The sequence below is a fragment of the Chenopodium quinoa genome, unplaced genomic scaffold (genome assembly GCF_001683475.1).
Source record: "Chenopodium quinoa cultivar QQ74 unplaced genomic scaffold, ASM168347v1, whole genome shotgun sequence".
Lineage (NCBI taxonomy): Eukaryota > Viridiplantae > Streptophyta > Magnoliopsida > Caryophyllales > Amaranthaceae > Chenopodium > Chenopodium quinoa.
The window spans coordinates 1,745,404-1,771,294 of NW_018743050.1; the positions used below are offsets into that span (position 1 = coordinate 1,745,404).

At 37.7% G+C, this 25,891-nt stretch overlaps 1 protein-coding gene across 1 annotated transcript; it reads right to left on the minus strand.

Annotated features, from left to right (window-relative positions):
• Window positions 1-305: 305 nt before the first annotated feature.
• On the minus strand, window positions 306-761 carry LOC110730781. Its single transcript, XM_021910603.1, has one exon. The coding sequence runs from the start codon at window positions 759-761 to the stop codon at window positions 306-308; it is 456 nt and encodes a 151-aa protein (XP_021766295.1).
• Between the last annotated feature and the right edge of the window lie 25,130 nt (window positions 762-25,891).

The window sequence follows — 25,891 nt, forward strand, 5'->3', positions numbered from 1 at the left end:
AACGTTAAAAGAGTTAGTGAAGTAAAACAAAAACAAAAAAAAAGGAAACGAAACTAACACTAAAATAAATAAATAAATAAATAAAACTAGAAGAATAGCATAAATAAATAAATAAATAAATAAATAAATAGAAAAAATAGAAATGGAGAAAAGAAAGAAAGAAAAGTTAAAAAAAAAAGGAAGAGAAACTAAAAAGAAAAGGAAAAACAAAACTAAAAAAATCAAAATAAAGAAGAATTAGGAAATCGGGTTGCCTTCCGATAAGCGCTCATTTAGAGTCGTGAGCTCGACTTCTTACCTTAGTATCAAGCATCAATTGGTGTATTGGAGAGATAAGTTGTCTCCAATTTGCCGATGAAAGCACCCTCGGTATATAGCTTTAAACGTTGTCCATTTACCTTGAATTTCGTGTCGTTTTCGCTAGCAACCTCTATGGCTCTATATGCTTTGACATCGGTGACTGTGAAAGGCCCAGACCATCTAGACTTAAGTTTTCCAGGAAAAAGTCGAAGTCTTGAGTTATGAAGCAACACCTTCTCACCATTATTGAACTCTCGTTTTTGGATCATCTTATCGTGAAACTTCTTCGTTTGTTCCTTGTAGAGCCTATGATTTTCGTAAGCATCGAGCCGAATCTCATCTAGCTCGTTCAATTGAAGAAGTCTCGCTTCACCGGCCTTCTCTAGATCCAAATTTAATCTCCTTGACGGCCCATTGTGAAAGGTATTCCATTTAGACCGGTAAATGACAAGCTTTTCCATACACCAACCGATATGGAATTGTCCCTAACGGAGTCTTGTAAGCCGTTCGCAATGCCCACAATGTATCATCCAACTTCAATGACCAATCTTTGCGGGATTTGCTGACTACCATTTCAAGGATTCTCTTTATTTGTCGATTAGATACCTCAACTTGGTCGCTCGTTTGAAGATGATAGGCCAAACCAACCTTGTGAGTAACTCCATGTTTCTTAAAAAAAGACTTGAAAGTTCGTTGATGGAAATGAGAACCACCGTCACTAATGACAACTCTTGGGACTCCGAAGCGCGGAAGATTATCTTTTTGAATAGCTTCATAATGACCTTCGAATCATTAGTAGGCGACGCAATATCTTCGACCCACTTGGAGACATAGTCGATAGCAACCAAAATGTATCGATTCCCACAAGAAGAGGGAAATGGTCCCATAAAATCAATGCCCCAGACATCAAAAAGCTCGACCTCAAGAATCCCATTTTGTGGCATCTCTTGCCTCTTCGATATATTTCCCGTTCTTTGACACTCATCACATGCATTGCAAAAAGCACGAGCATCCTTGAATAATGAGGGCCAATAGAAACCACATTGAAGCACTCGGTAGGCAGTTGCAGTAGAACCAAGATGTCCACTAGAAGGTAGATTATGGCAATGATGAAGGATACCATGGGTATCCCAATCCGCTACACATCTCCGAAACATTCCATCAGCGCACTTTCGATACAAATGAGGGTCATCCCAAAAGTACCGCTTGGCATCATGGTAGAACTTCTTGCGTTGTTGGTGAGTCAGATCCGGAGGATATGAACCACCTACACAAAAATTAGCATAGTCAGCATACCATGGAGATACAGAAGAAACAGAGAATAAATGATCATCGGGGAAAGAATCATTTATAGGGCTATCTGAAGTAGACTGAAATCTTAATCGAGAGAGGTGATCCGCAACAACGTTCTCGGCACCCTTTTTATCTCGAATCTCTAAATCGAATTCTTGAAGGAGCAAAATCCATCGAATGAGCCTCGGTTTAGCCTCTTTCCTTGCTAGGAGATACTTCAGAGCAGCATGGTGAGTGTGGACAATTACTTTTGAACCAATGAGGTAAGTTTGAAACTTGTCAAGAGCATACACAATAGCTAGGAGCTCTTTCTCAGTGGTGGCATAATTCATCTTAGCCTCATCCAAGGTTTTACTAGCATAGTAAATGGCATTAGTAAATGGCATGCAAAACCTTGTTCTTTTGTTGTCCAGGCACGGTTCCCACAGCATAATCACTCACATCACATATTATCTCGAATGGCAAATCCCAATTTGGAGGTTGTATGATAGGAGCAGTTATCAATGCCTCCGTAATCCTGTTAAAAGACTCCATACAAGCATCAGTAAACTCAAATGTGGCATCCTTAAGCAATAATTGAGTGAGGGGTTTCGCTATTTTCGAAAAATTTTTTATAAATCGGCGATAAAACCCTGCATGACCAAGAAAACTTCTCACTACCTTGACATTCACGGGAGGGGGAAGTTTCTCAATCACCTCAATTTTTGCTATGTCAACTTGGATGCCACGATCAGAAATAAGATGACCAAGTACCACTCCTTCATTGACCATGAATTGGCACTTTTCCCAATTCAAGACCAAATTGACATCAGTACAACGTTTAAGCACCTTAGAAAGATTATGCAAGCACATATCAAAATTTGAACCATAAACACTGAAATCATCCATAAATACCTCCATGATGTTCTAAATGAAATCAGAGAAAATGGCCATCATACACCTTTGAAACGTCGCAGGGGCATTACACAACCCAAATGGCATTCTGTGATAAGAAAATGTACCACAGGGGCATGTGAACGTTGTCTTTTCTTGATCTTCCGGATGAATGGGAATCTAAAAGAAACCTGAAAATCCATCCAAATAACAGAAATAACTATGTTTTGATAATCTTTCAAGCATTTGATCTATAAAAGGTAAGGGGAAGTGATCTTTTAAGGTGGATGCATTCAACTTGCGATAATCGATACACATACGCCAACCTGTGACAACACAAGTAGGAATTAGTTCATTCTTATCATTTTTAACAACAATTGTCCCCCCTTTCTTAGGAACGACTTGTACCGGGCTCACCCACTTAGAATTTGAGATGGGATAGATGATGCCCGCGTCAAGAAGTTTCATTACCTCTTTCTTCACCACCTCTTGCATATTAGGATTCAATCGACGTCGTGGTTGGATGCAAGGGCGATGATTCTCTTCCAGATTGATTCTATGCATACAAAAATTAGGACTTATCCCTGTAAGATCGTCAATGCTATACCCGATTGCCTTTTTATGCATGCGAAACACAGTCAAAAGCTTAGAAACTTGGCTATTATCGAGTTTAGCACTAACAATTACAGGGCATTCCTCATTATCATCAACAAATGCATATTTAAGATGAGGAGGCAAAGGTTTTAACTCTACCTTTTTTACTTGTGACTCAGATGTAGAACAAATAGTTTCCATTACCTCAAACCCCTCAGTGTTAGGGGCATCCAAGTCACGAATCAAGGAATCAATCTCTGCAACTCCTTCTCCTTCAGAGACATCCAGGGTGAGAACAGCTTTTAATGGATCATTAGCTAACTCACGAGGTGTATCATCTCTCACAATATCATCAAGCACATCAATCCTGCAACAAGTATTCTCAAGCATAGGCGACTTCATCGCATTGGTTAGATTAAAAGTCACGGTATCATTACCAACAGACAAAGTAAGGGATCCAGACTTGACATCAATAACAGCACCTGCAGTACACAAGAAAGGTCTACCTAAAATGATCGGGATATTACTATCCTCCTCCATATCCAAAACTACAAAGTCAACAGGATGAAAAATTTCCCAACCCGAACGGGGACATCCTCCAAAACACCTAAAGGGTATTTTATCAAACGATCCGCCTTTTGCAAAGTGATCTGTGTGCATTTTAAAGCTCCCATATTCAACCTGTTACAAACAGAAAGAGGCATAACAGACACACTAGCACCTAAGTCACATAAAGCTTTATCGATGAATAATGCACCTACATGACATGGGATGGAAAAACTACCAGGGTCCTTAAGCTTAGGCGGGGATTTATTTTGCAATATAGGACTACACTCTGCAGTTAGAGCGACTGTTTCTACACCACCAAAGTCTTTCTTCTTAGTAATCATTTCCTTTAAAAACTTTGCATACATTGGAACTTGAGAGACCAAATCAGTAAAAGGAACAGTTACCTCAAGGTTCTTGACCATAGTCAATAACTTACCAAATTGTTGATCTACCTTGCTCTTTTGCATCCGATGTGGGAATGGTAGCTTTGGCTCGACAGGTGGAGGCTCGGAACCTTTCTTTTTCTTTTTTTCAGCATCATTTGCTTTATCTTTCCCATCTTTTGAGGTGGGAACATCATCCAAGGCCTTCTCTGCAACCTTACTCTTATCCTTCTCAAGATTTGCATCATCAATAGGCATTTGGGGCCCTTCATAGCTAACACCACTACGAGTAGTGATAGCATTGGCAGTCTCCTTAGGGATAGGTTGTCCTGGTAAGTGGCCAGGTTGCCTTTGGATATTGGTACCTGCGACTTGCGCGATTTGGTTCTCCAAATGCTTTGTCGTATTTTTCAACTCCTTGATGCTATCTTCAGTGTTTTGCTTCATGGATGTCATCATTCTCATGAGTTTAGACATAGTAAGCTCTTGAGTGCTAGCATTTCCATGAGTAGGTTGTTGAGGTGGTCTATTGAAACCCGGAGGAGCATGATGAGAGGCCCCTTGTTGATGTTGTGGAGGCCTTGCAACATATTGCTGAGGTTGAGGGTTCTGAGGTTGTGACCACTGTTGCTGAGGTTGTTCCCATTGTTGTTGAGGTTGAGGATTTTGAACATTATTGCTTTTGTATGAAAGGTAGGGATGATTCCTCCAACCTGGATTAAATGTGTTAGAATATGGATCATTTGGTTGCCTTTGTTGAAAGGCATTCACTTGTTCCATCTGATTGGTGTCTTGAGAATTCTAAGCACATTGATATCCAAAATGACCCTGTATACCACACAATTCACAAAAAAATTAGTTTGCGAAGGTTGAGAAGACATAGCATTAACAGATAAAAGACAAGATTCTTGAGCGGCCTGTAATGCTTCAATCTTTGCAGTTAATTGAGCCATTTGAGATGTCATGAGTGAATAGGCTTCAACTTCCATCTTCCCTTTCTTTGGTCGCGTTCTTGGAGATGAGAAGTGGTTGGCTGCAAGATTTTCAAGAAAATCATACCCTTCCTCGATTGTCTTGTCAAGGAAAACACCACCTGCGGTAGAATCAACAATACATTTAGTCTCGGGTTCTAGTCCATTATAGAAAATACGAACAAGATTCCACTTCTCAAAATTGTGATGTGGGCATGATCGTTGAAGATCTAAGAATCTATCCCATGCTTCCCTAAAAGATTCCCCCGACTCTTGAGAAAATGTTGATATTTGATGTCGAATCTTTTCAGTTTTTTCAGGGGGAAAATATTCTTTGAGGAATGCTTGAGAAATCTTGCTCCACTCCGTCTCTTCGACAGTGTTCAACCACTTTTGAGCTCTATCGCGAAGGGAAAATCCGAACAACATCACCTTCAATTGATCTTGAGTGACTCCTTTATGGTGAACAGTGGAGCATAATTGTTGAAATCGCTGCAAGTGATTAATCGGCTCGTCAGTAGGATGCCCACTAAATTGATTTTGTTGGACCATACTAAGCAATGCGGGTTTCATTACGAAGTTCTCTGCAGTGATTGCTGGCATTTTAAGACCCGTTGGAATGCCATCTTGGGATTAAACATGGGCAACGTGTCGTGCCGCCGCGGGCCGTGCCTGGCCGTGCCGCGGTGGGGGCCGTGCCGTGCCGTGCCTGAAATTGGCACACCCCAGCCCACGGCACGGCATGGCCCACGTGCCTTGCGGGCCGTGCCGGGCCGGGCCGCAGGCCAAACCGTGCAACCCTTTAATTTTTTTTTTTTAATAAATGAAAAAAAAACGAATTAAACGATATATATTTTTTTAGTACAACTTAATATATGTGATTAATTTATGTTTATGTTAATGTTAATATATTTTGTTTTCATTTTTTGAACAACTTTATTTTAATTTAGGTTATATAAATTATTTATCTAATTAATAATTATGTTTAAGTTTATATAAACAAATAAAAACAAATTTATTAATTTAGCAAAAAACAACAATGCATATAATAAAAAAAAAATACGAATGCGATAATCCGAAAACACAAAAAATTGAAGAATAACTTATTTTATTATATGACGGTAGCCGGTACGAATGTACGATAATTCAATAATACAAAATAAGTAATGATAATTAAAAATCGTACAATAGTGTATGAATATTGAATAACTTCATTTATTATACGGAATACGAAGTTCGATAATACAAAAAGTATACAATAGTGTATAATGTAAATATGTAATCATGTAATTATTATTGGTCGTCTTCGCCTTCGTCTTCATCTTCGTCTTCGTCTTCGTCTCCTAGAGGTTCAAGTTCATCCGCCAATTGAGTTGATTGAGAAGTATGAGAACTAAAAGAAGTCGACGTTCCTTCATCGTCGTCGTCGTTTTGTGCATAAGTACGATCTTGAGAATGAGTTTCGGCATCCAACCAATCCTTGAAGCAAACACACATTTCAAGTGTTTTGGGTTTTAGTCTTGTTCTTCTATCGTCTAAAACTCGTCCCGACGCACTAAAAGCTCTTTCGGAGGCAACGGAGGAGACTTGGATAGCAAAAATATCACGAGCCATTGCTGACAAAATTGGATGTTTCACTGTTTGTTATTTCCACCAATCGAGGATGTCGAGGCCAAACTTCTCTTCATCGTCCATGCCTTTCATGAAGTCGTAACTTAAGTACATTTGCAACTCCGAAATATCGCTTTGTGTTCTCTTGATGATGATTCCGTACCTGAAAACTTGGACATCATGTTAGTAGCTTGTGCAAATAAACCTTTGGCCCGTTTACTTACATTTTTGGATGTTTGGGAAGGGGAAAATTGAGATACGGTTCCATATTTACTTTCATAAACTCTATATAAAAAAAAACTCATTAGTCACCTTATTTTTAAAAGTTTTAACATCATCTTCAAAATTCATGTTACTATAATAAATATCAATTAATAAAAAGGTGCCATCATATTTTTGCCTAGGATCTAAAATAGAAGCAAAAATATAAATCATAGGAATATCGGTGTAATATTTACGCCATTTTTCCTCCATGGATGGAAGATATCCATGATAAACATGTTGTGATCGGTGTTCTGCAAAAAGTTGTGCAAGTAAACATGCATTGCTAAGAAAAGAATGAGAACAAGGATTATATACAGAAGAAAAACAATGTGTCATACCATATAGTAATTATAAAAACTGCATATATTTTTCACAATTAACCCAATCATCTTCTAGTAAAGCACATTGCGGAAATTTCATATTATAAAAAAGTATTAAATGAACCTTGGACTCGATTTCCCGACTCAACATTTCATAGGTGGAGTTACACCTAGTTGGACAATCCGGTGCTATTTTCATGGTTTTTATCCGTTGTTGCCTGCAAAAACCTTTCCATTCTTGATATCTCAAGTTAGAGCTATTAATCGACATAATAGCATTCCTTATTTTGTGATAAAATGGACCAATTGCTTGTGTTCCATCCTTCACACACAAGTTAAGAACATGGCAAATGCATCTAACATGAAGTGCATCTCCATCTAATATAACATTGGTCTATTGGGATTTGACCAAATTCGCACTATATGTCATAGAAGTTGCATTATCTAAAGTCATAGACATGATTTTATCCCTAAGACTATATGCATCAATGGCTTCCATTAAATGATGTGAAATGGTAAGACCGGTATGAGGGTATTCAAGCATTTTGAAATAAATGATGCGTTTTTGTAACAACCCCTCATTATCTAACCAATGACAAGTAACACATAAATAATGAGGTTCGTATCCACCATCCCATGCATCGGCGGTTAAAGAAACTCTACTAGGAAGATTAGCTAATTCATTTACTAATTTCAATTTGTACTCTAGATAAGTCTTCATGGCAGCAGATCGAACGGTTTTTCGGGAGATTTTTTTTGTGTTTTGGTTGTAGTGCTCGGTTAATGTAGTTGTTGAAGGCATCATTTTTGGCGAAAAGAAAAGGTTGTTCGGCATGTACAATCATTCTCCCAAGTTCATCCCTATCTCTCTTGTAATTGTAAATGAAGCCTTGTGGATGGAATTGAGAAATTTTGGGTTGGGTTGGATCACTAGATGGTCCACCACATTTTTTTGAATGTCTACTAAGGTGTCCCGTCCCTCCCTTGGTATCGGCCGAGAAAATTTTACCACAAGTCCGACACTTGGCTTTTTGTCCATTTTTACTCAATTGATAATGTGACCAAACTTCACTCTTTCGTTTGGTTTGAGCAAAATCCTCTTTGGTACACCACTCTAATATGTTAGGATTTTGGGTGTTGGGCATTTGGGTGGATGGTTCACTCGACCCGGAGGCTTGTGTTTGGCTACGATTGTAGGATTAGTAGGAATTTGAGAATTGAGAATTTGAGAGTAAGAAAATTAGAGAATAAGAGAGAAGAGATGAGTTGATGAATTGTGAAAATTTTGGAGGAAAAAATGAGGTATTTATAGGGAATTTGGGTGGGAAACTAGCCGTTTATAGCTGTTGGAAAACGGCCAAAAACAGCTAGTTTCCAACGGTCATTTGGCACGGGTCGTGCCGTGCCGGGCCGTGCCTGGCGGGCTTGTGTTGTGCCGTGTCGTGCCCGGCCGTGCCTCGTGCCGTGCCGGCGGGTCGTGCCAGCGTGCCGGCCCACGTGCCGGCCACCGTGCCGCCCGCCGTGCCACGTGCCGTGCCTGTGCCGTTTTATAGAAACTTGTTCACGGCACAGCCCACAGGTGGGCCGCCGTGCCGGGCTTGTGCCGCCCGCGTGCTGGCACGGCCCGTGCCCATGTTTACATGGGATAGTACTCCGTAAGAATTAAGAGACCTATTATCAGTCATCTCTTTGCGTGTGTCAGACTGTGTTGTAGAGCTCTTCTGTGAATGGGTCTTTTTCTGCTTCCCTTTCCCTTGTTTTTGAGTTGCCTAAGGGTCTGTCCAAGTCCGGATCCGTAGGGATCAAATCACCTGTTCGTTTTGACCTGGGCATAAACATAAAGAAAAGAAATCAATGAGAATGTCCCAATTGAAACTAGAAGTTCCAATGGGACAATAAAAACAGTTCAAACAATCAAACTAAAACTAATAGAATCTAGTCGTCTCCCCGGCAACGGCGCCAAAAACTTGATGAATAAAAAGTTATACCGCAAGTGCACGGTGTTTGTTGTTAGCAGAGACTTAGCAAATACGGGTCGAATCCCACAGGGAGATAGGTTCTATTAGTTTTTTCCCAATTATTATAAACTATTTCAATAAACGAAGAGTGGTTTGATGATTAATTAACTAAAGAATGACAATAGTGAAAATAAGGTTGTTCACAGATAAATTAAAGTCTAGGGCCTACGTTCGGTCCACCATGCTTATACCAAACCAAGAAATGCAAACAATCCATTAATAAACAAACTAGGTCGAATAATTAAAGCACTTGTTAATCCTACGGTCGGGAATTAACACTTACGAATTAACATATGTAGTTCGGTCGCTAACATAATCAAATTCGCCAATTGTAATTAAGCCTCTAAAAATATTATCTTTCAATTCTAATTTTTATTAGCTAAATAATTAACTCGTGATATTGGCCAATTACATGAATCAAAAATAAATCACAAATCAATTGGAATTATTCAAACCCTAATAAATAAGCACAAATAATCATGGTATAAACATGGCTTCCCTCACTTAACCCTAGAAAACGACTACTCACGCATAATTGAAATAAACAAAACAAAAGAGATAATTAAACTTGAATTCATAATTATTAAAATAAATAAAGAACAAAAGATTTAATGAAAATACCTCAATGATTGAATTAATGGATCGGAGAATGAAAAGCTAGGGTTCAACAATGGAGAGAAAAAAACTAAGAAGCGTTTAATCTAGAAAATAAAGCATGAAGAGGAAAATAAAATCCTCCCAAGTATTTATATTAAAACCTAATCCTAAATAAAATAAAATAGATAAAATAAAATAATGAAATAAAAGTAACAAAGGTCGTCTTTTAATTGGTCGAGAGAATTACGATCGACAGAAAACAAGTTTCCCGCGCGCCAGCCCATCGCCCTATGGATGGCCGATGGTCGAGTGATCAAGGGCTGCGACGACGACCATCGGCCGATGGATTTCCATCGGGCTAGGCAGATTTCGTTAGTGCGGCTAAGCCATCGCCCGATGGCTGAGCGCTTGCTGGCAAATTTTCAGGACCGATTTCGGAAGGCTGTAACTCACAATCTAGGAATCGTATGAAGGAGTGCGACCTATCATTGGAAAGATCTTCAAGTCTAGTTTTCAACCCAACTTGAATCATCTCCAAATACTTTGAAAGCGTCCAAATGACTACGAAATCACCTGAAACATTAAGAAATACACAAACAAAGCGTAATAGAGCGACATAGAATGACTTATGCAAATATGACCCTAAAATCGACCAAAAAGACTAAGAAAAAGGTATAAAAACTAACATAAACGTGCCTAAGAACCCTATATAAATATGATTCATCACATATTCGTTACAATCATTTCTTAATTGTATACCATATTACACTTACAAACGTAACCAAAATAATCTTCCATAGTTCACATTTGAACCCAAATTCATCGTAGCAACCCTTCTCAACCTTACATCAAGTAGTCGCTTTCAATGTTCCTTGCATACTAATTAGATTGCTTCAACTCTTTCCTCTTATTTCTGGGAACAAAATGCTCCTGGGAGTCTTAGGTAAGGTATCAAGATGTCCTATAATTTAACTCCAAAGGTCCTTAAAGAAGTTTCCGAGCTCCGCCTTGCTAGGGTATATCCGAGGGCTCCGCCTTGACGCCTGAGAAGCTCGGCCTGCAAAACAGAGAAGGTTAGTTGCCTCGGGGTTTTAACCCAAAAAGGCCCCTCCGATGCTTAAGTCAGCGAATGTACTTTCTAGACAGAGAAAATAGAGAGAGTATTTAGAGAGAGAAAGTAGAGATAGAAGGAAAAAGAATTAGGAAAAAGTTCCCCATCATTAATGAATGATGTGCTATTTATAGATGTACTTTTCTAGTGATAGATTTGTACTTGAATGGACAAATTAAGGGTAAATATGTACTTTGTGATGATCAATAATGGGTTGGATCATGGAGGGGTATTTTCATAATTTCAAGTACATTAGGATTAAAACATGGACTAGGCTCAAACACCTCTCATTACTTCATAACAGCTCCCTCAAGCTGAAGGGGAGGAACTACACGAAGCTTGGACCGAAGAGGAGCGAGCAAACTTAGCAGCTGGATCCCCTCAGCTTTCCCCTTAGAGTGAGGAGGCAATGAAATTGTTTTTTTTTTTGCTTCTTTTTCTTTGAGGAGACATTTTTTCTTATCTTGTTTACCAATGATTTGACTTGATATCTTCTACCTTAACCGCGTATTCTCAGCATCCGGATTCTATGCATCTATCCTAGCAGCTACCCCAAGAATTCCGTCTATTGCTCTAGGGTAGGGGTTATTTTAGAGAAGAAAGAAAGCTCCTTGCTACGTCTATTCAAAGCTCTCTCCCCTGTCTTCTAGAAAGGATAAGTCTACTCCATATGCTTTCTTATTTCAGAGGTGAATCCTCATATGATATGAAGGACTCCCATCCCCGGGAAAGTCCCCAACAGCAACTGGTCAAGTCAAGAATAATAATCGAACTGGAGGAGCTTGCCGGGATGGCTTGGTAAGCAAGCAACCAGGCGCCAACTCCCAGTTCTTTCTCTTCTTTCTTTTTTAGTTTAATGACAGTTCATCAAAACAATTGTCCAAGATTGCTAGATCGAGCACGCGACGCGCATAGTCTTAAGCCCAAGAACGGCTGATGTGAATTCGGCCTCACGTAGCTTGCCTTCCTACGGGTTCCCTTGCCGATCTAGTGACACACCAACCACGCCCCTTCCCTTTCTCTGGGATCCAAGAGCTTGCGAGGTAGAGAGAGACCTTCCTTAGGTTCTCCTTCTTCACTTCGCTACCTCGACGGCCTTGACCTCTCAACTCTCATGAAGAGGGACCAAGCGGGGAACTTGCCTCAATGAATTCAACCCTTACTCCATAAACATTTCAGTAGAAAAATGAACTTTTTTATCTTATCCCCTATTCGTTTAGATAGAATTTCAATTTCATTTAGACAGTCTCATATACGAAGGAGTACGGTTCGTTCGAGAAATTCCTACCTCTCTATCTATCTCTGAGATGTTTGGATTTTTCAAAACTCCATGGACATGCAGAAGAGAAATGCCCTAGCGTTTTCAGCAGATCACTTGAATTATCATATAGAAGAAGAAATTTATAGAAAGGTAAAGAGATCCATGAATGGGTGAGGGTGGATGTAAGCTTTAGGCTCGCTGGATCGATGGGAGGCAGGTGCTCCCAGAACAGAGCTCATTGCAGTCACCTCCGGGGTTCTTCGCACCTGGATAGTACCAGGACTGGTCGTTGTGTGTCACCACCTCCCACCTATCCTACACATTCGATCAAGGTTCATTAGCCCCAAAATCACCTCAATCGATCTCTCAACAAGCATGGTCTTTTGTATCCAACCATCTAAAGAACTTACAACCCCTTCTCTCTATTTCTACATTATAAGTCAAGGCATGCAAGCAACCTTCTTCCAGGATTGTCCTTTGCCAATGCCCTGCTGCTCATAATGACAATTGTTTAATATGGAGCAATATATATAGATGCAGTAGTTATTTTTTGAAATGCAATGAACATATCCAAACTTTTTTTTTTTATATACAAGATATCCAAACTTTCGTACCTCCCTTTAGTTCTGCCACACAATTTAATTTCCCCTTTTTTAGCTTAAATACATCACTTTAGCAACAAACATTACTCAATATAAAAACATAAGGATAAGGAGCTTTGAACCCTATACAAATTCTTAAATGAACCCGGTTCACATTAATTTTATGTGGATCACTAACATTATTAGAGGCACTATAGTTGTTTTATAAATAAAAAAAAAACAGTCACTATTAAAATAAAGGTTATTAGGTTGAAATAAAAGTCATTTTGGCATTATAAAGGCTATAAGAGTTTTTTTTAATGAAATTCTGTATATAATGGTCAATTCGAATAATAAAGGTCAATACATTAAAGTTAAGGTCACTATGTTCAACGTAACGTAGTACTTCAGGTTCACAATAATATTAAAGGTCACACAAGTTTTATTAAAGGTTAAGGAGTACTATGTTAAAAAAAAAGGTTACTATATTAAAATTAGGGTTACTATATGTACAACATAATGTCAATTGCGTGCGTGTAAGCCTAAGGTTCACAATAATGTTATTGTGGACCAGGTCCATGCAAGAGTTTTCCCGAACCCTCAACCTCTTATAATAAAGACGACTATTTAACCATCTAAGCCAATTATCTACTCTATTATTAATATGTGGAAAAAAAAAATTATAAAAGTGTAAACTACAAGGTTCAATTAAAAAGAAAAAAAATATTGAAAGAATAACTCAATTGTAGTTTGACAATGACAATTATAATATTGAAAAGCCTTTAAAAAATTTATCGATTGCACGTCTACAACATTAGCAATCCGGGGACACGCTCGGGCTACTCACTAATTTGTAAAAATAAGGGGATGATATTCTTCTCTTCATCTAGATCAAATCTCTTTTTTATGTGAATTTTTTTTTAATAAAAAAGTCTAAAGGACACTAAATTTCATTAATTAAAAACATACGCCACCTACAATTGACAATTAAAGATAATGAAAATGAATATAACAAAATCAAATAAGAATTAATCGGGGAAGGTCTAAGAATCCAAATACTTAAATATAACAATTCGGCACATTCTCGATTCGTTGTCTCATACAACTTTTTGAGTGAATTCGCCGCCGCTTCGCAATTTTGTGAGAAAGTAAATTCTTGTGCTGGTTCTGTAACCCGAATATGAGCCATAATCAATGTAGCCCCGCACAACCGGAGACCAAATAAAAAACAAATAAAACCTTATTTTCCGAAGGAGTCTGAAATGATCGAAAAACCTTGTCTTCTGAAAGAGATTAACCCTTTCTTTCGAGAGAGAAATTATTATAACCTAAGAAACAAAAGGCTTAAAGAAAATAAAGATCGGGGCTTTACACCGGTGAAATCCGATGGAATCTCTTTCAAAATTGATAATGGGAGCTAGAGTTTAGGAGAGAGAAGATAGAGAGGAGGCTACAACAAGATTATATTTTATTTTTATTTTTTTTAAAAAAAATTATATTTAGTACTCCCATATTTTTTTAAGTAGTTGATATTATTATTACTACCTTTGGTTCAATTTACTCGCAACAAAGGAATATTTTATGTCTCACAAATAATACCCCTTTGTTGCGAGTAATTTCATACGGAGATAGTATTATTGTTGTTGTTGTTTTACACTGATGTAGTTTGGCAATGGAGATCTTAATCTCACTCACAAAACATGAAAGAGTGCATTGAAGCGAAATAGTTTTGAAAGGATTTTGCAAGAATCAACTGTAGGGAAATATAGGTACTACGCAGCGGAAATAATCATGAATCATATTCATATAGCACCTAACCAAGGATCTCATGCATAACACCTAAAGAGTAAGAATAATACCTTTGAAGCGTGATTCCACTAGCAATCGAGCAAGAATAAGGGAGACAAAGAACCTCAAACGTGATTCCTCTACTTGGTCCACAGGCACGGATTAAGACCTCCACTAATGCTAGTTAGTCGCGATCGAACTCTTTAATCGATTTTCTACGGAGAAGTATGAGCAACGAACTAGTCACGAACCACCACAACCACCGCGATCACCACCAGGGGTGGACGGCCGCAAGTCCAAGGGGGGGAGAGGGGTGTCGTGAGAGAGAGAGAGAGAGAGATGAGGGTTTTCGGGATTTTTGGTTGCCTTGATTCACAATTCACTGTAAGTTAATTGTGACTCCTGTATCTTGCAACCCTAGGCATGGATCTTATTTATAGATCATATCCATAAATAAGAGTCCATGACCAAGCCCAATTCCTAATCCCAATCAAACTACACTAGCCCAATCCTATTCATGATCAGTTAAATACTCATAAGGTCCATTAATGGGCCTCTTACTTGCTTAACCCAATACCTTTATGTGTGACCTCATAGGATCCATTCTAACGGTCTTTGGACTATTTTACTAGCCCAAAGATCATCTCTCATAGTCTAGCAACAGATGATGACGCCCCAAGAGAACGAACTTATTATCTCCATAATAGTGATCCTTGATATATCTAGTAATTGCACTTATCGAAGACACAACTTCTTCAATTTGCGCAATATTCAAATTCCTTAAGTCAATGTGTGTCGATTTGATAATATGATTGCATCTCATGTCGTGATCATATTAGTCTACAAATCTTTTCTTGAAAACTGAGTGAGGTTCAAAGAACAAATGATTACTATGTAATGAATTTGAGCACGGCCATGCATTTTTCATAATTCTCCCTCTTCAAGGGGCCAAGACACATTCCTAATAAATAGGTAGACTCAATCCAATCTTGTGGCAACCAAAGCTCCCACTCAATTTATGAAATAACCGGGAAACACCCTTTATAATCTCCAGTTACGGGCAGACGTTTGAGTGTACCACAACCATAACATCCATTGAATGAAATCAATGTTCCACTCATGTCAAAGGAATCCACTAATATATCCGGAAGCTCTATACTTGAAATTCAAAGTAGGTCTATAGTTCGATCATGCATCATTCATGCATATCCATGTGATTGACCGAGCTTCACTACGCTCCTATAGCCCATGAAACTGCGCTATCCAATCAATCTTAACATGCTAGTCCATTAATTGAAATCATTTATGTCCAGTTTAATGATTCTGAACTAGGAACTTAAATAATATATGGATTTTGTTCACCTGTGGGGTTTCATTCACCAGGTCATCAACCTGATGAGCCCATCGACCCATAATTATTTTGGACATTTTATTTAATATTGAAAACCATCATTAAATAAGAGAAATAATAAAATTTCTAATTAAACATAATTCTGCAAATGAGTGTATTACATATGTGACTTATTTTTCTCCAAAAATAAATACAACTTCTAATTACATCATTTGCTTCAATCCAGCTTCACTAATATGTTTCTAATTCTTAGGTAGTGGAAGGGGTTTAGTAAGTGGATCAGCGATATTCTCATCCGTATCAACTTTGCACATCTTCACATCTCCTCTGTTAACGATTTCTCGAATGAGGTGATACTTCCTCTCAACATGTTTGGATTTGAAGTGTGACCTAGGCTCCTTTGATTGAGCAATGGTGCCATTGTTGTCACAATACAATTCAATTCCCTTTTGAGCACTTGGTACGATGTCCAACTCAGTTAGGAATTTCTTTATCCAAACTGCTTCTTTGGCTGCTTCAACTGCAGCCAAATATTTTGATTCTGTTGTAGAGTCTGCGACAGTGCTTTGCTTCGAACTCTTCCAACTCACTGCTCCTCCATTCAGACAGAAAATGTACCCAGACTGTGATCTAAAGTCATCCCTGTCTGATTGGAAACTCGCATCTGTATAACCTTTGACAACCAACTCATCTTCGCCACCATAAACTAGAAACATTCCTTTCGTTCTTCTCAAGTACTTAAGGATGTTCTTGGCAGCTGTCCAGTGTGCATCACCTGGATTTGCCTGAAACCTGCTACACATGCTTAGAGCAAATGCAACATCCGACCTCGTACAAATCATGGCATACATTATCGATCCTATTGTAGAAGCATAAGGAGTGATAGCCATACGTCTCATCTCATCCGGCATAACCGGACATGAGATTTACTGAGCGTAGTGCCATGAGACATGGGGAGAAATCCTCTCTTGGAGTTTGTCATCTCAAACATGTCAAGAACCTTATCAATATAAGTCTCTTGACTTAGTCCAATCATCCTTCGAGACCTGTCTCGATGGATCTTGATTCCCAAAATGTACTCGGCGTTACCCAAGTCCTTCATGGAAAAACAACTCTTCAACCATTCCTTGACTGACTCAAGCATTGGTATGTCATTTCCCATGAGTAGTATGTCATCTACATACAAGACTAGGAAAACTATAATGCTCCCACTAGACTTCTTGTATACACAAGGTTCCTCTTCACTTTTGAGAAAATCAAACTGTTTGATTGCTTCATCAAAACGAAGATTCCAACTCCTGGATGCTTGCTTCAATCCATAAATGGATTTCTGAAGTTTGCATACCTTACTAGGATTTTCTGGATCTTCAAAACCCTCAGGTTGTGTCATGTACACTTCCTCCGTCAAGAACCCATTCAAGAAGGCGGTTTTGACATCCATCTGCCAAATTTCGTAATCGAAAAATGCAGCAATCGCTAGAAGAATCCGAATGGACTTAAGCTTGGCTACTGGGGAAAAGGTTTCATCACAGTCAATACCATGAATCTGTCTGTATCCTTTCGCAACCAGTCTTGCTTTATGGATGTAGGCATTTCCATCCTTGTCTGTTTTAATTTTGTAAACCCATTTGCAACCAATAGGTTTTACCCCATCAGGCAAGTCAACTAGGGTCCACACTTCATTTTCAAACATTGATTCCATTTCGGACTTCATGGCCTCAAGCCATTTATCTGAGTTGGGGCTCGCCAAAGCTTGCTTGTAGGTTGTAGGTTCTTCATTCTCCAATAAGAAGATTTCAGAATCCTTAGTTATCAGAACTTTAACAAACTGTTTGTTTCTTATTCTGGCAGACCTACGTGGGGTAGGAGCAACAATAGAAATATTCTCTCCAACTCCTTGAAGATTTTCGCATGAACCAGGTTCAAGTGGGATGATAGGAGTCTCGCTAGTCGAATTAGCTCGCTCCGACGCATGATTAATCGACTCATGCGCCCTCGCCTCTGATGTGGTATTATCCACATCCATTTATTGCTCGTCTCGAATTTCTTCGAGAACCACTTTACTCCCACTTGGCTTTCTAGAAAGGAATTCCTTTTCTAGAAAGACACCATCGCGAGCAACAAACACTTTGTTATCTTCGCGACTGTAGAAGTAATACCCTTTTGTTTCTTTTGGATAGCCCACAAAGAAACACTTGTCTGATTTAGGTTGCAGTTTATCACCTTGTAAACGTTTTACATAGGCTTCACAACCCCAAATCTTGAGATAAGATAACTTTGGAAATTTTCCAGTCCATATCTCATATGGTGTCTTCTCAACTGCTTTGGACGGGCTTCTGTTTAGTACTCTGGCAGCTGCTTCTAATGCATATCCCCAAAATGATATGTGAAGATCAGTAAAGCTCATCATGGACCTTACCATATCAAGTAAAGTCTTGTTCCTCCTTTCTGACACACCATTCAACTGTGGTGTTCCTGGAGGAGTTAACTGTGAAATTATTCCACAATTAATCAGATGTTCATCAAATTCTTGGGTGGTGAATATTCACCACCACGATCTGATCGTAACGCTTTAATCGTCTTCCCAAGTTGGTTTTGTACCTCATTCTGGAATTCTTTGATCATTTCAAAGGATTCCGATTTGTTCTTCATTAAGTAGACATAACCATATCTACTTAAATCATCAGTAAAAGTAATGAAGTAGTTAAACCCACCCCTTGCTTTTGAACTCATTGGTCCACACACATCCGTATGTATGATTTCCAAAAGGTCACTAGCTCTTTCACCTATACCCGTGAAGGGTGACTTAGTCATTTTCCCAAGCAAGCATGACTCACAATTTTCAAATGATTCATAATCAAATGAAGAAAGAAGTCCATCCTTGTGTAATTTCTGGATGCGCTTTTCGTTGATGTGACCAAGCCTACAATGCCATAGGTAAGTTGGGTTGAACCATCTGTTTTCTGCCTTTTATGATCAACATTGTAGACATGGGTTGTATATTCTAATACATACAAACCATTAATTAATTTGGCGTTAGCATATAACATATTTTCTTTCGAAATAAAACAACACTTGCCTCTTATTTCAAATGAAAATCCTTCAGAATCTAAAACCGGAACTGAAATAATGTTTTTAGTTATTGTTGGTACATAATAACAGTTATTAAGCACCAAAATAAGTCTAGAGGGAAGTCTTAAATGATAGCTTCCAATAGCAAGTGCAGCAACTTTTGCTCCATTTCCTACTCGAAGCGTTACTTCCCCTTTTTCTAACTTCTTACTTTCTTTCAAGCCCTGCACGTTATTAACGATATGAGCACCACAGCCGGTATCAAATACCCAAGTGGAAGAAGAAGTAAGGTTAATTTCTACAACGAAAACATCAAGTAACTCTTTATCTTCTGTTTTCACTGGTGTATAGTGGGGACACCCTGGTGTATGGCATGGCCAACTACCGCAAAAGAAGCATTCGCTTCCTCTCCTTTTCAGGAACTCCTCGGCATGGTTAAGCAAAAGATTAATCAATGTCACCGACGATCCCTCATCATTATGAGTGAGCTTGACAATGTCAAAACCATCATGGAGTGAGAACAAGATAATATCATGAGCAGAGTCATCATCAATCGGTTTCCCAAGGACATCCATTTGATTGAACATTTCAATCAGTTCCCTTACATGGGCCCTTACTGACTGACCAAGCATGAGTCTTTTAGCCATTATCTTACAATGAACATTGTAAGCCTCATACCTGACACTATCAGTCCAGGAATAGTAAATATGAGGGATCGAGTTAACGACCTCTCTTACATTATGATCATTTATGCCTCCACTTCCTAATGCCCCAATGCCACCTCGACAGATAGCACGAAGAAATTTGTATAAGATGGTTAGCTCATAGTGCCTGAATCTTCTTTTCCAACAAGTTGGAATAGATTCTAAAATGAGCCCTCTGATTTTCTCTGCAGCTGAAACAATTTCAGCATGCCTTTCAGCTCCATACTTTTCTGTATACTTGCTCTCAACAGGAATATATAAACGAGATTCAAGCCCATGGCTTGTGAGAACTTTTCTCAACTCATTTTCCCATTCCCTGAAGTTTCTGAGATTCAGCCTTAAGTTAAGTTTCATTGGTAAAATTATGTTGTCGTATAAGTTATTCATCTACAAACAAAAACAAACGAGGCAAAGTTCAATAATTATGTTTAATAAACTTTTAAAGTACCATAAGCGATTATAAAACTGGTAACTTTAAAACATTCATTCAATTTAATTGATCCCTATTGAATAGAATGATTCCAAGATCCTTTATTTGTGCAATAATTGACCGGACTTTGGCCCTACCATCAACTATTACATTTTCAAGGTGAGTAAACTCTTTACTGATTACAACTCTTTGTACTTCTTGGTTGAATAATTAACCATCACATGTTTAATTATTACCCTTAGCTTCAAGGTTCTAAACTCTTTAGGTAACCTTGTTGAGTATAACCAATCAAAAGTGTAAAATTTGTTTTACCCCCGCTCCCCTAAGATATAATATGACACCCTGCTTTGGCATGACCCATCATAAATATCAAAGGTTTCATCGGGTTTTTGATTGGAAAAGCTACCTCAATATTACTGGGACCTAGATTCATTATGTTGTGATTATTTAGTGAACTCTAGCGCATCATCAAGCAACATAAATAAAATCTAACATGCATAGTCTACTAATGCATAAATAAAACATGACATAGTATGGCCCCTTAATCCTAAGAAAACTAATAAAGCAAAAGCTCCCACTTGAACCTTCATGGATCTCATCCATCTTGCTCCTTTGGGCCTCCACTCCATGGATTCTTGGATTAACTGCAACCTGTAATACTATTCTATTCTATCTACTACTTAAATAAAATAAAATAAATTACAAAAATACTTAACGGTACGCAGACCGTATTTAGATTACAAAAATACGAAACGATGCGCAGATCGTATTTAGAATCTATGGGCCATACTAGTCTATATAGAAATATATAACATCATATATTATAAAATTCCATATAATAAATCACTCATCATGCTTTCCTAAACTACAACATCGAATGTTCACAGTAAAGGAAACATGGCTCCTAAATATCTCATATTTAATTAATTACTGTAATTAGATAATATCACATATTATTCATAATCAATTATAAAATATCATATATTTTAATATAGGTATGAGATAGAATCAAATATTATTTTAATTATGGAAGATAAATCATATTTATCTTCCATGATTATCCTAACTTTTAGGAGATTCTATTCTAATTACTTGTCATTCACATATTTTAAATCAATTAATATCCTAAAATAATTATGGGATAATCACATTATTTAATCAATTATTATCCAAATAGAATCTTTTGCTCCATAATTATCCTATCTTAACAAAATTAACAACTTTAATTTTGTTAATTATCTTTTCAAAATCAAAACTTATCTTTTAATTTTTTTTTTAATTTTGAAAACTGATTTTTATCCAAAATAAAATAACACAATTTTTTTTTTTTGAAGAAGCCGCGTCAGCCACCTTGGTGTGGCCAACCGAAGCCAGCCACGGTGGCCGTACACCTTGCGGTGGAAGCTGCCCCTGCAGCGACGCAAAGACAGCAGCAGCAGCACACGCAACGGGGTGGCGCACTGCTGCGCTGCCCCTGTTCGACCCGTGCCCAGCCCACCCTCCCTCCTGGACCACCACCGGTGCGGCACTCGCCGTGGCTGCGCCACCCAGCCGCGGCTGTCGTTCCTTTTAAAATTAGGGTTCTTCACGATTTTTAATTTAAAACAAAACATTTTTATTAAAATTAAAATTAATGTGGTCCATCTAATTTTAAAATTAAATCATATTCAATTTTAAAATTAGGGTTCTTCACGAATTTAATCCCAATTCAATTTAACTTTTAAATTAAATAAGTTGATCATGAAAAATTCACAATTTAACATGAAATCAAATAGATTAAATTCTTTAAACATAAAACTTTCGAATTAAATCAAAACCAAAAACACAAATTTCATAAATTGAGGTTAATGATTTTGAAATTTTCGAAATATTAAGGGGGGGGGGGTTCGAATTTTTCGCATATTATAGAGTAATTTTCGGATTTATTTAGGGCTAATATGGAGCAAATTAAACAACTTTAATGATTCTATATTGTTAAATCACATTTAATATAACAATTGACCCATAATTAAATTATTCTTTGTAGATACCCATTTGTGTCTCCCCAAAACCAAACCCAGTGATGAGTACCTTTCACGTCGAATCACAATCGAATGAAGTGAAAGTGTGGAAAGTTTAGTGTTGCGGATAGTTTTAATTTTTTTTTCTCTTCTCTCTGTTTTTGAAAACTTATTTTAAGAAAACAGTCAATCCAGTTTGGTTGGTCCATGATATGGGTCCAATAGTAGTGTAGTTGGATAGGGCTTGACAAGAGCTTTCCAACGATATATTATAAGCCCAATTCCGATGAATATTGAGGAAGTTATGGCCAATTTACTAAACTGGGCCCGGTTTGAGCCTTATATGCGGCCCAATGATCTAGAGGAGGGCCTAATATGATTCATCATTCCTAATGCAATTAGGAATGGTTTTAGTCTTCTAGATTCTTCTAGAAGGTTATTTTCATTCCTAATTCAATTAACATTGATAAATTTACTTTTGTTGACTTTTCAGAGTTTTAATTAAAATCAAATAGCATTTTTGAGGAAAATATACGATTTTATCCTCCAGTACGGCAAATTTATCTGATTTTCGAAAACGCGTCAAAAACAGGACTAGCGCCTGACGCCAAGCATTGGCGCCTGGCACTAGGACCTGGCGCCTGGCGCTGGCATTGGCGCCTGGCGCTAGTGTTGGCGTCTGGCGCCAATGAGCTGGTGCTGGCGCCAACTCTGTTTCACGTGCGCCAGATGCTCTGTTTTGTAATTTTATCTTTTTGGCTGATTTTCTCTATAAAAACGTATTAAAAACTTCGTTTTCATTCACCTACAATCAGTTTCAATTCTCTTTAATTCTCTTTAATCATTCGCTAATTCTCATCAATATTTCCTTAATCCTTCATTCATCTCTTCCTCTCTTTCTCTTTTCTAAACTAGTCTTTTATATACAAAATTCCGCATTCATTAGATCTAGAAACACCTCGCCATATTCGAAGTTGCCTTCGCCTTAGACGTGAAAGGTTTAATTTCTGAGGGTTTGGTCCCAAATCTCTATTTCAATTATTTAATTTAATTGTTTGTTTATTATTTTCCTTGAATTTACTAACGTGTGTATTTTGTTATTAGAAAAAGGTACGAGGCATCAAAGTAAGTACTTTAATGGTTTTATTGATGTTATGATGTAGAAATCATGTTTATATTGTTATTATGATATTCCTAGTATCACGTCTAGGGTAAATTTAATATCAAATATGATTGTTATAATGCTTCCTATTTTCTTCCTAATATTTATGATTGTTAGTATCATGTTAGGGTTAAATATTTGATTTTTATTGCTTAGTGACATGCTAGGGTTTGTTATTAATCTTGTTAGTATCATGCCTAGGATCTTGCTATTATTATGCATTAATATTAACATGAATATGATTGTTATAATTTATGATGATTATGAATATTATTATTATTATCTTGATGATGATTATTTTATTTATGATTATTATTATTTATTATTATTATGTTGCTTGATGATATTTATTGTTATTGCTTGATCACACCTTTTATGCTTGTTTAAAGGGAATCTATACTTGTAATCACGCTTAATGAGATAATTAATAATCTTGTTAGGTTAATTTTGATTATAATTTCAAGTGATCGCCAATAATAGGTTTATTTGTGCATTAAATTCAACCAACATAGATAAACAGGTTTAGGGTTAATCCTATTAATTGCATGTTAGTTAGAAAGCACACATGAATACGATCAGAATAAAGTAGAGGCCTATTATTAGGGCAGGTTCAATCTCTTTTAGGTTGGATTTTTACCTTCATCCCCGAACCCTTATTTGGTTCAAGACCTTATGGAGTTGACGATCTCTTGGATCGTTAAGGGGTGTAACCTTCACCCTGTGAACGGTTTACAAGTTCCTAAAACTTGTTGGCGACTCTTTTGCTCTATCTTCTTCCCTTTTGGACGCCACCGTACTTTAGTGTATGATCACAGTGGGGTTCAAGCTAGGGATTAACGCTTGAAATATTCCCTAAATTCTCCCTCCTAATTGAATTAAAATTGTGGATTATCAAAGGTTTAATACTCAATATATGTAATTGCAAGAGGCTAACTGATACCACGCACTGTAGGGAAATATAGGTACTACGCAGCGGAAATAATCATGAATCATATTCATATAGCACCTAACTAAGGATCTCATGCATAACACATAAAGAGTAAGAATAATACCTTTGAAGCGTGATTCCACTAGCAATCGAGCAAGAACAAGGGAGACAAAGAACCTCAAACGTGATTCCTCTACTTGGTCCACAGGCACGGATTAAGACATCCACTAATGCTAGTTAGTTGCGATCGAACTCTTCAATCGACTTTCTACGGAGAAGTATGAGCAACGAACTAGTCACGAACCACCGCGAGCACCACCAGGGGTGGACGGCCGCAAGTCCAAGGGGGGGGGGGAGGGGTGCCGTGAGAGAGAGAGAGATGAGGGGTTTTGGGATTTTTGGTTGCCTTGATTCACAATTCACTGTAAGTTAATTGTGACTCCTGTATCTTGCAACCCTAGGCATGTATCTTATTTATAGATCATATCCATAAATAAGAGTCCATGACCAAGCCCAATTCCTAATCCCAATCAAACTACACTAACCCAATCCTATTCATGATCAGTTAAATGCTCATAAGACCCATTAATGGGCCTCTTACTTGCTTAACCCAATACCTTTATGTGTGACCTCATAGGATTCATTCTAGCGGGCTTTGAACTATTTTACTAGCCCAAAGATCATCTCTCATAGTCTAACAACAGATGGTGACGCCCCAAGAGAACGAACTTATTATCTCCATAATAGTGATCCTTGATATATCTAGTAATTGCACTTATCGAAGACACAACTCCTTCATCAACTTCAAATGGCCATATCTTTTTTTCCCTCTAGTCAATATTTTGAGTTGAGCGCAAAAAGTGGCACGTCCGTTGGTATATAGAGGATTTGAGTTTTACATATTCATTAATCTCCTCATCCTTTATTTATTTGTTGTGGACTTGTGGTCCTTGTATTCATCGTCGCTTTTTTCGGCTTGCCACTGTCATTCGAAGCTTTAAAAGTTGAGGCTGCTATTTGAAGCTTCACCGCCACTGAAATTAGTTGTTTGCACCACCAGCAGCCAACTGGCCACCACCTCCTTACTTTACTTGGGTGTTTAATTTGTTGTCTTAGAGTCTCTTCTCTTCAGCTGATTTTCATTTCAATACAGCTCAGTTTAGTTCAGCTCCAATAAGTTCAATTTAGTTCAGTTCTTAATTTCTTTCTCTTATAAAATATTCAGTTCACTTCAGATCCAATAAGTTCAGTTCTATTATCAGAACATACCCTTAGTTTATCTTTTTCTTGATAAGCTATTGTTTTAACTTCTTTGAGAAGTTGTTTAAAATTCCCTAAGAAGCGATTTCCTATTACTTTAGCTTCTATAAGAAGCTTTGTTGTCGTTTAGCAAATCCGACCCTAGCACCCGAATAGACACCTCTCCAACCTTAAGAGCATTCCCAACAATGAGCAAAAATTGGTTTCCTCATTCTCTCTCTACCCACTTTCTCTTTCTTTCAACCCATGAGCATTTTTGTGATCATATTTTATCCCACCAATGATAAAAAAAAAATTTCTTCCCCATTCTCTCTCTAGTACATCTTCTCTCTTACTTTTACTAATACCCTCTTATATTTCTCTCTACTATATTATTTTTAATCCTTTTATTTACTTGCATTGTGGACTCCACATGATTACTATTCATTTAAAAAATGCTCATCCTATGAGCAACTTTCATTTTGCTCATG